The 15,431-nt window shown below is 35.7% G+C and overlaps 1 protein-coding gene across 1 annotated transcript in view; it reads left to right on the top strand.

Moving 5' to 3' along the window:
* Nucleotides 1–3,714: 3,714 nt before the first annotated feature.
* LOC143238516 (glycine receptor subunit alpha-2-like) overlaps nucleotides 3,715–15,431 on the top strand; it is a 33,620-nt gene continuing 21,903 nt past the window's right edge. Inside the window, exon 1 of the mRNA XM_076478802.1 lies at nucleotides 3,715–3,941. Coding sequence (XP_076334917.1) covers nucleotides 3,844–3,941 — 98 coding nt within the window. The 5' untranslated portion in view covers nucleotides 3,715–3,843. The remainder of the gene's footprint in view (nucleotides 3,942–15,431) is intronic.

Here is a 15,431-nt window from a genome sequence, read left to right as displayed (position 1 = left end):
AGACGATATAAAAAGGTTTAAAACCATGAAATAATAGAAACATAATTTATAACAAATAGAAAATTAAATGGGGTCAAAAGTAAGAGACACAAACTAAAGAATAGCAGACATGACAAGAAGGAGCCATACGATTTACAGAAGAATTATGGACCAAACTAAGGTTTTGTCACTGACAAGATCGAGAGGATTATAGAAAACGTACACAAGGATTACCACAACAAAATAAAACAATAATACATCATCATCAAAGTAAAAAAACACAAAAAAAACAGGATTATAACACCAAAATCGAAAAAGCTATTATAAAAGTACTGATTTTTCTATAATTTCGCGCAAAGCTGCACGAGGGCTATCTGCACCAGCCGTCCCTAATTTAGCAGTGTAAGACTAGAGGAAAGGCAGCTAGTCATCACTACCCACTGCTAAATCTTGGGCTACTCTTTACCAACGAATAGTGGGATTGACTGCCACATTATAACCCCATCACAGTTGAAAGGACGAGCATGTTTGGTGCAACTTCCTGGACCTTCGTGGAATTCCTCTACTAATATACGTTAATACTTTATGAATTTAGGGAAATTTAAAAGGATAATTCAACAACATTGTCCAGTTAAGAAGCAAAGAAATTATTACGGAAAGTACCATGGAAGGCAAAGTTTGAAGTAATTTTCAATGTGAACGGATTGGGTAGCCAAGTTACTCACACTGCTGTTTATATTTAAAATAATCAACATTAATCAACCTTGTTACCGACAACGATGACAGCTAGCAAGCATTGGTAGCTGTCTTATCAAACATATTGGGAGAATTACACCAAAAGGAAGTTTAAGAACAGAATAAGGAGGAAAGACGAGACCTGAGTAAAGTTTCGTATATGTGGGAAAAGAATGGAGTTATCTTATCCATACACTCCACGTAAAATTATGGATTTATTGGCTTGAAAACACTTCGTTGGTGTCACAGTATTTGAGATTAGATGAATTAGGTTATAATAAAATAGGTATAGGCATGACCTGATGGTTAAAGCGCTCAACTCACAATCAAAAGGTTGCAGGGTCAAATCTCCCGTTACCGAATATGCTCGCCCTTTCAGTCGTGGGAGCGTTATAATGAAACCATATTTTCCACCATTTTTTGATAAAGAAGTAGCACAAGGGTTGATTAGCTAACTTCCCTCTGGTTTATCAGTACTAAATTATGGACAACTAGAGCAGAAACTTAAATCAGAAAATGTTGTTGGTATGTAAATAAACGAGCCGAAATATTTGATAATTTTAAAAATTCTGCTCAGCAGTGTAGTTAAAGCAATGTGTTTAAATAAATGCTTTACATAATGTTTATAGGTACTGAAAAAAATACATACGCTGCTGGTCAAAATCTTAAGGCCAATGAACATAAAGAAAAAATATGCATTTTGCATTGTTAGACTCAACCACTTACTTGAGCAGAGCTTCGAAAGATGAAAATAAGAAAAGGAAAAAAAAAGAAACTTTCTTAGCATTTAATGGGAAAAATGTGACCCTCAGATTACGAGTACCTTAACCACTTGGCCATGTCGGGCCTTCGATGTGAGGACAAACAACAACTACATATTTATTATATGTTTCGGAATAGTCTGATTCCAACTTTGCAGGTAGATGTTTGTCTTATTCAGTTTAACACGACAAAATGAAACTTGTAGGAAATTAGTTAAAATAAAATATATATTGCCAATAGTTTCAGAAACTATAAATTCGTGTCTTTAGTAACCACAAAACCATTCCCATTGATAAAGAGGTCATTGCTCTAAGTGTTCATTGTACTTATACCTTTTATAGTTAAGTAGAGTTAAACACTGTTTATCTCTGGATGGTCAGCTTGCAGAACTGATACAGAAATACCGAGCCTAAATATAAATTAGAATTATTTGTCCATTTTATGTTCAAATAAAACATTTGTTTCAGTGTAAACATTAACTGTATGTTTGACAGCTGAAGCACTACTTACATAAGCAACACCGGACATCAGTTTTGTACTTATCCATAAACACACAGGGGCTTTAAACTGAACAAAAAGAAACTTCACACTAAACGGAAAGAAAATATCGGGAACTTCACACTAACCGAAAGAAAACTTCAGAACCTTCACACCAATGGAAAAAAAATATCAGAACCTTCACACCAAACAGAAAGAAGATATCAGAACCTTCACACCAAACAGAAAGAAGATATCATCTTCCCAACGTTTTATAGCGATATACACACTTGTTTCTTCAACCACAAAAAAATATTTCTGGGACCTCAAAGTCTTTCCGATTTGGAACTATTCATTAAAGAAAACTTTCTCGTTAAATACAGTCACTCTTCAAAGCTTAAACTTGTATTATCATTGTCTTGAGCTTACGTCATATTAGATTTCGTTGTTTAGTCGCCTCTTATTTTCAAAACTTTCATACTACTAAGAATCATTTATAAGTTGTATTTTAATGTATGTTACAGAATCACAGGTTACTCAAGTTCTATTCCTTTTGTATGTTTTATATGTATTTGATTAACGACACTAGAACGTATAGTAAATATACGTTTATTATCGGTAATTTTGCTGTTTCTTATTAATATAATCGTATTTGTCTTTAAGAACCACACTGCTAGTTCTAACAAGTGCCGCACTCGTAGTACATGATTAAATAGAAAGCTCACTGAAGTTACATAAGTCTACTGCAGTTTCGAAAGCCTGCTTCTGTAACATAAGACCATTGCAGTCACCAACGTAAGTAACATAAATATACGTAATATACGTAAATAAACAAATTTGCAGTAACGTATCTTAAACAATATATACACTCATTACAAAATTTTTATGTGTTCATTTATTTGTGGCAAATCTATTAATTCTATTTGAGGTCGTCCCTAATATTGGATTAATGATACAAATAGTCCAAGAGTCAACACCAGATGCTGTTTACTACCTGTCTTCTAGTCTGTCAGCACAAATTAAAGACGACTATACGTACGTTGCCCTTGTGTAGCTTTGCCCAAAAAGTGTAAAATGAAACGACCATCGAAATCGTAGGCGTTTAAACTGACCTTTAAAATTATTTGAAACGTACACATGTTTTAAAGTAGGGTTTGTATGTTAACACCATCTGTCAGTTGCTACATATCGGAACATCATTTTGGGAGGTTGTCGGGAGAATTCTAACACACAGCACAATGTCTGGATATTCTGTGATGTGACAGTTTGTATTTATAGAGACAAACGTGACAATACATACATCAAAGGCCAAATTAATTGTTAAAAGACTAGGGATATTAAATGTTTGCTTCTCATTTTAGGGATTGTTCTTTTCAATAGTAATTATTTTTTAAAGAAATATATCTCTTGTTATTTCGATTTTGAAATTAGTAAATACGTGGCTTATCCCAATTTTTAGTGCTGTCTATAAAACAAAGAAAAATTGTACTCATGACATTAGTACAATAAAGATGTGCAAACAAAATAAAGTTGTTCTATTGCTTTATTGCTCTAATTTAAAAAACCGATAACTTACGTAACTTTTCACATGACATTTCCAGTAGATCACTTGTATCATGTTACGCATCCATAATATTAGAAAGGTGTATGCGTACAATAAAATGCACCTAATGATATTGGACTTGAGCCACTACTGCGCAGGACAGCCCCTCGTGCATAAAAGTACTCGCTGAACCGAGCCATAGCTCTGTGTTTAGGTTTCACACTCGTGAGCTTAATATCTTTCCCCAGACTCTCATCGACCGGACCAGAAGAGATAAAACAACAACAAAGTTAACATGTTCTGAGCCTACATCACAAACTCAGCATATCCTGGTCTGTATCTAGGACATGAAGGAAATGACGAGAAAGTCATACAAGATTCGAAGGAGAGGCAGCAAAGATGTCATATTTCTCATAGTCTTGTATCTTATTTCACCATGTTCATGGTAAAGTATTGTTTCGATTATTAACTATTTTGTAAGATACGATGTTTTTAAGGGCACAGTTATCACTTTATCACAGGTTGTATTGATAAAATGTTCCAATAGTCTTCCTGAAACTGCAAACCTATCATGAACGACATGTTGTTTTTAAGAAAAAAACATACGTGTTTTGAAGGTTTATTGTTAAACACAAAACTACACAGTAGGTTATTTGTTCTGTGCCAATAAGAGCTATTGACCCCCGAGTTTAAAGTCATAACTCCGTGACTTAATACTGACCCACTGCGGGAGGGAAGTATATAGAAAGTTTGTTTGTTCGTTTGTTTTTGAATTTCGCACAAAGCTACTCGAGGGCTATCTGTGCTAACCGTCCCTAATTTAGCAGTGTAAGACTAGAGGGAAGACAGCTTGTCATCACCACTCACCGCCAACTCTTGGGCTACTCTTTTACCAACGAATAGTGGGATTAACCGTCACATTATAACATCCTCACAACTGAAAGGGAGAGCATGTTTGGCGTAATGGGGATTCGAACCCGGGACCCTCGGATTACGAACCGAGTGCCTTATCCACCTGGCCATGCCGGACCAAATATAGAAAGTAAACTATTTCTAAACGCTTAGTAATGAGTCATTGAACGTTAAAGACAGAAACTCTTAGCTGACAAAAACGGAAATCATTATCACCAAATGCTTCTAAAATAATTTATCAAGATTATCGCTTCAACTTCTAATTGTGGCCAGAAAGAAGTTTTATAATAACAATACCAAATTATTTCTTTTAATTTGTGCATGTAAGTTTATATGAAAATTGAATAAATTATTTGCTGTTTGTTCGCCTCCTAAAAATCACCGGCGGGAATGTCTTCCTATAATCACGTGTTTCTTTCCTTTCGCATCTTACTAAATTGTTGGGGCTACCAAACATGGGAAATATATGATAATTAATATTAATGGATTGATATAGCTTTACAAAGTAAAAGAACTTGAGGATGTTCTGTGGGTGCTGTTTCAAATCTTCATGAAAATTCAATTGGTGTTAAAAGAAACGAAATTTCAGTTTGTATAGATGAACCTGTAAGCAACAAACATGCATCAGTGTTGCTAAAAGTGGTGGAAGTGCTATAATGCTAATTGTATATAGCTATCTGGAAATTTCATCGAAAAGGTAAAAGATTTGGAAACTCCAGATGCGAATTACCTGCAAGAAGGGTTACCAATCTACACTATTCAATTGCGTTAGTTGCATGAAGAGCATAATATTTACTGACGTCATCATGTTGTATGGAAACATTTTCTATAATATCATGCGAATAATGATTAACTCGTCGGTCGCGGTTTGGTTTTGAATTTCGCACATAGCTATCCGCGCTAATCGTCCCTAATTTGACAGTGAAGATTGGAGAGAAGGGAAGCTACTCATCACCATATCCCGTTAACTCTTGGATTCATCCTTTAACCAACAAATAGCAGGATTGAACGTAAATATATAACGACCCCACGGCTGAGAGGACAAGCATGTTTGGTGATACCGAGATTCGAGCCCATGACCCTCAGATTGTAAGTCGAATCATCTGACCAATCCCGATTTACTCTCATCAATCCGTTGGGAATTAAAATATATTTTTGCTCCCACCCCCAGTAGCACAGCGACATGTCTGTGGAATCACACTGCTAGAAATCGGGTTTTGATACCTGTGGTAAGCAGAGCATAGAAACCCCCATTGTATAGCTTTGTGCTTAATTCTAAACAAACAAATAAACCTTTTTTTCTCTTTTTGAAACACCCATCTTGTATAATAAATCCGAAACTATAATTGAAAACAAGGCCCGGCATGGCCAAGTGTGTTAAGGCGTTCGACTCGTAATCCAAGGGTTGCGGGTTCGAATCCCGGTCGCACCAAACATGCTCGGCCTTTCAGCTGTGGGGGCGTTATAATGGTAAAAGAGTAGCCCAAGAGCTGGCGGTGGGTGGAAATGATTAGCTGCCTTCCCTCTAGTCTTACACTGCTAAATTAGGGACGGCTAGCGGAGATAACCATCGAGTAGCTTTTCGCGAAATTCAAAACAAACTGAAAACAATTTTTAAACTTCAGAGAAAAGCTTAATATGTTCTCTGTTTTATTGTTTTTCTGTTGTAAATCAACGTTAGAGTTCTTTATGTTTCATATCATTTGGGCAATAAAAGTCTAATGATATATTCTATTAACTAGATATAATATACTTAACAATTTTCTCATAGAGAATTATTTAAAAAAAAACATTAAATAAACTCTTCTAAAGAAAGCAGAAATTCAATTAAAAATTGAGTTTTAATGCGTTCCTTGGTTTAAAGAATAAACCTTGTCACAATGAACATTCATAGGCCTCGGCGTTATACAAGTAAAATTACACGTATATATGAGCTAGGGTTGTTTGTTTATAGTTTCGCGCAAAGCCACACGAGAGCTATCTGCGCTAGCCGTCCTTCATTTAGCAGTGTAAGGCCAGAGGGAAAGCAGCTAGTCATCACCACCCACCGTTAACTCTTAGGCTACTCGTTTACCAACGAATAGTGGGATTGACCGTAACATTATAACGCCCACACGGCTGGAAGAGCAAGCATGTTTGGTGTGACGGGGATTCGAACCCGCGACTGTCAGATTGTAAGTCGAGTGCCTTTACCATCTGGCCAAGCCGGGTCAGCAGGATACGAGAACTAGTTTATAGCCTAGCATACCAGTTACTGGGTCTCCTCCATGTACGAGAGTTTTAGGGTCGAACCCTTAATAAAACTAAAGTTGATTAGATCTATAGGTCTTCAAAACCTCTGGCTACTTACTTACTAGTGTACACCTTTATGAATTATAATTTTCTTTATTTTCTTGTTTACATAAGAATATTGATAGCAGTGTTATAAAGATAGATATTTAGATCGGGTAACTTGTATCAATTTTGTTTTAATTTGTTACTTTATGCAGTAAGAGCCACCAGATTTCAATGACTATTAACAAATTCCACCAACCAATCTCTGAAAATTGAAAATGGTCGGGTGAACTATTCAGCCAACTGATTATTATCGTAAAGGTTTAAGTTCCAAACCAGCAGACACATTACGGCGTTACACGCGAAATCTTGTTTCACTACAACAGTAGTGTCAATTTAGGGTTATTAATTTTAATATAACTCTGTACTAAGGACAGGAATGTCGATAGACACATCATGAGTTGAAGCTTCAAAGTGAGTTTGATTCCACTTGTTGGAATTACAGTTCCTAAAGTACCAGTTCTTCCAACTTACTACAGCTATTTATTTACATATTGTAAGCTGTCATATGATAGTTTTTAAACGATTATTTTCTAAAAGCAATGACCATAAAAGTTCTTTATGACGTCTAAAGCTGTTTAAAACGCATAGGTTTGGAATGTTTGATTTATGCATACATTGGCAAAAGATAATTCCAAAGTGTCACCATTAAAATAATTCATCTGAACTGTCACCTTCTATTATCTCCAGTCAAAGAGTTTTATGTTCTGTCTAATAACAAAACGTTATTTATAATTTAAAACTCGTTTATTAACTCTTTCGGAAACATAACGATTAACAATTTTCATTATAAACCAGGAGATGCAGTTAAACTGCTCTAAAAATGCATACTGATTTTATGTTGTTTTAATGTCCTTCAAAGCTTCGTGTGGAAATTGTGAGTTGGTAATAATTATTTCAGTCTTAAGTTTATTATGATCAATGATAACGTCGTAGTGTAATGCTGCACGTGAACAGTGATAACATCGTAGTGTAATGCTGCACGTGAACAGTGATAACATCGTAGTGTAATGCTGCACGTGAACAGTGATAACATCGTAGTGTAATGCTGCACGTGAACTGTAACTGTTTCACACAACATCACGAATTTCTTGCTGAAGATATTCTAACGTTTTAAAGCTTCCAGTAGATATTTTATCGAACTGCCAACAGTTATTATACGTATTTTATCGTACTGCCAACAGTTATTATACGTATTTTATCATACTGCCAACAGTTATTATACGTATTTTATCATACTGCCAACAGCTATTATACGTATTTTATCGAACTGCCAACAGTTATTATACGTATTTTATCGTACTGCCAACAGTTATTATACGTATTTTATCGTACTGCCAACAGTTATTATACGTATTTTATCGAACTGCCAACAGTTGTTATACGTATTTTATCGTACTGCCAACAGTTATTATACGTATTTTATCGTACTGCCAACAGCTATTATACGTATTTTATCGTACTGCCAACAGTTATTATACGTATTTTATCGTACTGCCAACAGCTATTATACGTATTTTATCGTACTGCCAACAGTTATTATACGTATTTTATCGTACTGCCAACAGCTATTATACGTATTTTATCGTACTGCCAACAGTTATTATACGTATTTTATCGTACTGCCAACAGCTATTTCACGGAAACTAATAATAATAATAATAATAGTAAGTCGTTGTATTCTGCAAGCTCTATTTATGTTCTTTCTTGTCACTTCCTGCTAAGAAATGTCGTGTAAAGTTTGATTTATCTGGAACAAAAATGATTAAACAGTTTCGAGTCAACGAACTGAACACGTAGAATTTTGCCCTAACCTTCATATTACCAGGTTTGTTTCTATACCATTTACCACGTATATATATATATTACATCACATTAAACAATCTTACATTTTTAACTGTCAACGGTCAGTATACCGAAACCCTTAAATTAATACAAAACAAAACTTGTCTCTAAGGGTGTGATCATGATGAAAATCCGGATCTGAAAATATACGATAGGCTTAAAATGGTTTTCTAATGATTTATTACAAGCCTAACATCAAGAAACTTGTTGTGTTTTTGTAACTCCTTTCATTTTCCAGTTTCTCTAAAGCAGTATTACTTACATCTTTCATAAATTACCGCTTGCCTGATATTGGCTTGTTAACGTGAGGAACAGTTATTTCAACTATTTTATAGTCCTAGAATAAACCAGAAATAATCGCAACCGGAAAATAATCTTACGGTTGTGGAAATCTATTTCTATTTTCATTCAAAATCATTTTCAAAACAAAAACTACTTTTTTTTAAAAACAACTAAACAACTTAGGATTCGGAAAAAACCCTACAAAAACAACAAATATAAAGAATATTCCGACTGTGAACCTTATTAGAAAGGAAACGTTAACTTAATGTTAGAAGTGATGTAAAACTTTCAATGATTGTAGGATAACTTTGCACAAAATATGTTGATGGAGAAGTTGCGTGTTCTGTAATAAACGTTTTGTAATCTAATGATGCTTTTAAGAGATATTAGAAAGCGTTTGTTTAATCTGATATGAAAAGCTAATAAGCTATACTTTTCCGAATTAATAGCGTCGCGCGAACTTTTTGCTAGTTTTATAGCTGTTAACAAAATGTATTTTTATGACAAATAATAGAAACTTACCAGGTCTGAATAGACTTCAACAAAACTGTGTACATTGTTTAGAGCGAGAAGGTGCCAAAGCCCATAAAACGCAGTTCTCCAAAGTTACGAACTACGAATTTATTGTTAACCCTAAGTGGAAATTAGTGGTTTATTTTTAAACTGTTTTTATCTGTCTATAACTTATTGGAGTGAAATGTTGGATATATTTTGTAAAGGGAAAATAATTAAACCCGTAAAATGATACAGTAACACACCGGACGTATTTGTTCTACTCGCATCCTTTTACGGAAAGTAGTCCTAACAACGTAAATACAGTGGGAGTAACTCGAAAATTAGCCATGTTTCTTTCCGGTTCAAAAACATCAAAAACAGGAAATTACAAGCATTGATGTGGTTTGTTTTCAATTTCGCGCAAAGCTATACGGCTTAATTTAGCAGTGGAAGACTAGAGAGAGGGCAGCAAGTCATCAGTACCCACTGCCAACTTTTGGGCAATTGTTTTACCAACAAATAGTGGGATTGACCGTCACATTATAACGCCCCCATGGCTGAAATGGGGAGCATGTTTGGTGGGATGGAAATTCGAATCTGCGACCCTCACATCACGAGTCGAGCGCCCTAACCATCTGGCCATGCCGGGACTGAAATTTCAAGTAATATAGAAGACCATGTCGCCCGTACTGTTCGAGCTTCAATATGAATGTTAATAATGGTAATCGATGTACATTTAAACAACCTTGACCAAACATGCCTCAACAAAACATTCTATAAAATTTGCTTTCTATATAATCCATACAGGTAACTTATTAATAGGTTTTGGTGTAAGGTAGACCTGAAATAATAACAGTGTATATTGTAAAGGATATATTAATTCTAACAATGGGACGGTTTTAGTTTATATCAATCCATATTAGTAATAAATATCAGAAGTGCCCGTCGCATTCTTCTATTCTCACTCATAAGGCCCCCTGCTGGTCCAGCGGTAAGTTTACGGATTTGCAACTCTAAAATCAGAAGCTCGATTCCCCTCGGTGGGCTTAGCAGATAGCCCTATGTGGCTTTGCTATAAGAAAACACACACTCTCTCATAAGCCTAAGTTTCAATTATTATAGTACATGCTTAATATTATATCTGATCACGTGGATGACGATCACAGTCCATTCCATGTCTAATAATCAACTTGACTTTCTACCTACAGTAATGTGAAAAAGTTGGGACACCCTATGAAAGCCTGTGTACTTTTGTAACATTTTTGGATATATAGATATTTAATCTCAATTTCAACAATACTGAAAGATTATAGAAATATAACTAAACAATTAAAACTGAAGAAAAGACTTTTCAAGATCTTCTGTAAATGTAATTCAACAAAAATGCATATTCTAACTGAGGAAAAAGTCAGTACACCCTACCCTCTAATACGTAGTGTTACCTCCTTTGGCTGAAATAACTGCAGTGAGACGCTTCTTGTAGCCATCTAACAGTCTCTGACATCGGTCCTCATGCCCCACTCCTCAATGCAGAATTCTGTCAGTTGTGAGATGTTTGAGGGGTTTCTTGCATGTACAGTCCGTTTCAGGTCACCCCACAGCGTCTCAATGGGATTAAGATCTGGGCTTTGACTCGGCCATTCCAGGACTCTTCATTTCTTAGTTTTCAGCAAGTCCTTGGTGGATTTACTGGTATGTTTTGGTTCATTGTCGTGTTGCAGGGTCCAGTTCCGCTTCAGCTTTAATTTCCGTACCGATGGTCTCACATGATCCTCAGGCACCCTCTGATACACAGCAGAATTCATGGTGGATTCTATGATTGTGAGCTGTCCAGGTCCTGCTGCAGCAAAGCAGCCCCAAACCACAATACTTCCACCTCCATGCTTCTTTTCCTGGAATGCTGTATTTGGTTTACGCCAAACATGTCCTCTGTTCTGGTGTCCAAATAATTTAATTTTGGACTCATCTGTCCAAAGAACATTATTCCAGAAGTTCTGGTCTTTGTCTACATTATATATCTGGCAAACCTCAGTCTGGCCTTGATGTTTCTCTTAGAGAGCAAAGGTTTCCTCCTTGCACACCTAACATGCAAGTTAAACTTGTGCAGTCTCTTTCTGATTGTAGAGGCATGAACTTTCACATCAACAGTAGCCAGAGCCTGCTGTAGGTCCCGTGATGACATGTTAGGGTGTTTGAGACGTTTTTTAGTATCTTGTGGTCTGCTCTCGGGGTGAATTTGCTTGGACGACCAGACCTGGGCATGTTGGCAGTTGTTTTGAAAGCCCTCCAATTGTTGACTATTTTCCGGACAGTGGAATGGCTGATTTCAAAATCTTTTGGGATCTTTTTAAATCCCTTACCGGACTCATAAGCTGCTGCAAGTTTCTTTCTGAAGGCCTCAGACAGCTCTTTTTCTCTCACATGGTGCTCACTCTCACTTCAACAGTCAGGAGCACACCAAACTAAATGTCTGAGGTTTAAATAGGGCAAGCCTCATTCACAATGCTGAGTAACGATCTTCTAATCACGTGCACCTGGTGTGATACACCTGTGTGTGAGTTGAGCCATTTTAAGTGGGAATAAATGTGGGGGTGTCCTTACTTTTTCCTCAGTTAGAATATGCATTTTTGTTGAATTACATTTACAGAAGATCTTGAAAAGTCTTTTCTTCAGTTTTAATTGTTTAATTATATTCCTATAATCTCTCAGTATTGTTAAAATTGAGATTAAATATTTATATATCCAAAAATGTTACAAAAATACACAGACTTTCATAGGGTGTCCCAACTTTTTCACATGACTGTAACAACGATGTTAACTGATGTCAGGATTACCTCATAGCATAGGTCTATTAAATATTTAACTACAGCATAGCAATAAAAGGGTACTAAAACAAACTATAGAGAAAATAAAGCTGAAATGACTTTTCTTTTGTTTTTGAAGAGAATTAATGTTATCTTCTCTCTTTAGGGATCCAATCAGAATTCATTCAGTTTAATTTGTACCTGGGTATTAATGTGGATTATAAAAATTATGCTTATAACGGAGCTTTAAGTATTTGTTTTTTGTTTGGGATTAAGCACGAAGCTATACAATGGGCTATTTGTGCTCTGTTCACCACGGCTATCAAAATCTGGTTTTTAGCAATGTGAGGCCGCAAACAAACTACATTGCCACGGGAGACAAAAACTTAGAAATATGGCACATGTAACCTGGTTAATCTGCTTAATTACAAACAAACAGATACCGTGCTCTTGGTTTCTATTTTTCAATCAAAACAAAAAAAAAACGTTTCACATATTCACGTATCTGTGCCTTTTGTTGGCTTATAAAACATTGTACAATCTAAAAGTCTGTTATTACCAAAATAATTGTTTCTGTGAATGGTTTATAACCATTTGCACTTCTAACTCATATTAACACTTTTTTTTTAAGAATTTTATATTATCACATTAAAATCAGTTATTCAGTACAACCTTTCTCTTTTCTTAATTTTGTTTAAATACGCTTCTATCGGAGCCTTAAAATATACGGTACTTAAGTGTTAGCAAGGCTTACGAATGCTTGATGAATTTGTTTTGTTTGTTCGTTTTGAATTTTCTTTTTAACTTTTGAATCAGCCACACATAAATAACAAGTTAATTACTTAATCAACCTATTAAACATTAGTAACTTTTTTGTTTTTTTAATTTCGCGCAAAGCTACACGAGGGCTATCTGTGCTAACTGTCCCTAATTTATCAGTGTGAGACTAGAGAAAAGGCAGCTAGTCATCACCACCCACTGCCAACTCTTGGGCTACTCTTTTGCCAACGAATAGTGGGATTGACCGTCACATTATAACACCCTCTCAGCTGAAAGAGCGAGCATGTTTGGTGTTATAGGGATTCGAGCCCGCATCCCTCGGTTTAAGGGTCGAGTATCTTAACAATCTGGCCATGCCGGACCTGCTTGATGAAATACACAGTACGTAAAAGTTAGTAACACAGTTGACAAATTATATTTCACCTCGAATAAATTTGTTTGTCTGTTGTTAAGCACAGAGCTACACCACTACTTACCACTCAGCCATTGAGGTTAGGAGGTTAAAGACACGAAAGTCAATTCAATGGTGAAGAACAGAACAATATATACGTGATTGGTATTATCGACCAAAATTCCTAGAATAACCAAACACGTCTGAATTATCCCAGGATCTCTTCTGATTCACCGTCTGCTTTGTAATTACACATTGTACAGTTGAAGTTTAATACAGAATTAATTTATTACACTGACATTAATAAAATACGGTTTGGATGAATTTAATGTTCGCGAAGTGCTTGTTCATTCATATAACTAATAAGAATTTCTGGTTTTATTTCATTAGTAGTGTTCTAGGTGTTTGCAGATTAGATTATTTTACACTTGTTTTCGAGTTATTTAAACGTGAAAATAAATCCAACCTCTCTATCCCTGACACGTCTTTGCATTGTAATGGCAAACGTCTTTTCTTTTTAACAACATTGGTAATAAATTCGTAGCCGCGTTCGTTTCATGAAGTGGTGTTCCAATCAACAGAGTGAGGCCACAAGCTGAATCAAACCAGATGAGTCTTGTACTTGTTACATAAGTTTTTTAATCTATTTATTTTAGAGCTATGATGTTTTGAATCGCATAAATAAAAACGCCTTATATTTTGTTTGTTTTGAATTCTGCGTAAAGCTACTATCTGCGCTGGTTTGCGCTGCCCGTCCCTAATTTGACAGTGTAAGACTAGAGGGAAGGCAGCCAGTCATCACCACCTTCTGCCGACTGTTGGGCTACTCTTTTACCAACTAATAGTGGGATTGACCGTCACATTATAGCGCCCCAACGACTGACAGAGCAAGCATGTTGCTGTGACGGGGATTCGAACCCGCGACCTTCGGGTTACGAGTCGAACGCCTTAACCCACCTGGCCATGACGGGCCCTGATATTTTAGTTTGTTGAAACTGTCTAAGTTTTTAATATTTCTGTAAAACTTCCCTCTAGTCTTACACTGCTAAATTAGGGACGGCTAGCACAGATAGCCCTCGAGTAGCTTTGTGCGAAATTCCAAACAAAGTTAAGTTATTGAAAAGATAACGTCAGTTGCTGTTTGTTATTGAATAAAAAGTCCTCTCTCTTTACCCAGTTGCTTGTTGTTTGAAGGTGTGATCTGATTAAATCTTTAAATTATAGAGGGCGTGTTTGAACGTGATAAATTGATTCTAAACTTGAAGAGACAGACTTTAATAAATTATGAAATAATATCATGCTTTACAAAACATAATTATGCATGTATGATCACTGGAATTAATTCGTGATAAAACGTTAGATCTCGGATATTTGAAACGCACGAAAGTAGACACTTTTAATGTATGGCCTTGATTTAATATTGAAGAAAAGTAGCCTTTGTGTTCTAAAGACGGCTGGTATTGATACTAAAACTTTAATTAAAATAAAGTTCGCAAGGACGTTTCGGCCTTCTTTGGTCATCTTCAGGTTAACAAAGTTTGCAATACTTTTTAATTCATGTGGGTTTCTTGTCATCACCAAAACTAACCTTTATAATTGTTTACCGTGCACTACACGGTATAGTGTAAAACAAGTGCTTTTTGGTTATACACGTGTGTATGTGTGGGTGGGGGTATTTTGTCATTATAATGTCATCTGAAAATTCAGTATGTGCAAGAAGTTATCCTAAATAAAGTGGGATCTCTAAAACGCTTATTTTGTATTTAAAATGATGTGTTTATTTTAATTATATCATACGTGAAGCGGGCTATAATTACGGTTAGCAGTAGTTCAAATATAGGTTTAGGTGCTATAGTGGATATATATAACCAAATAAAAAGTATTCAAAACGAACAGTTATATAGTAACTTAGTAAAAATAAGAACAGTGTCTCATGGTTTTGTTTGTTTTGAATTTCGCGCAAAGCTACTCGAGGGCTATCTGCGCTACACGTTCGTAATTTAGCAGTGAAAGACCAGAGGGAAGGCAACTAGTCATTACCACCCACCGCGAATACTTGGGCTACTCTTTTACTAACGAATAGAGGGATTGA

This window comes from Tachypleus tridentatus, chromosome 13 (assembly GCF_004210375.1).
Source record: "Tachypleus tridentatus isolate NWPU-2018 chromosome 13, ASM421037v1, whole genome shotgun sequence".
Lineage (NCBI taxonomy): Eukaryota > Metazoa > Arthropoda > Merostomata > Xiphosura > Limulidae > Tachypleus > Tachypleus tridentatus.
Note: the sequence above shows the minus strand (reverse complement) of the source record. Positions and strands in the feature narration are given on the sequence as shown.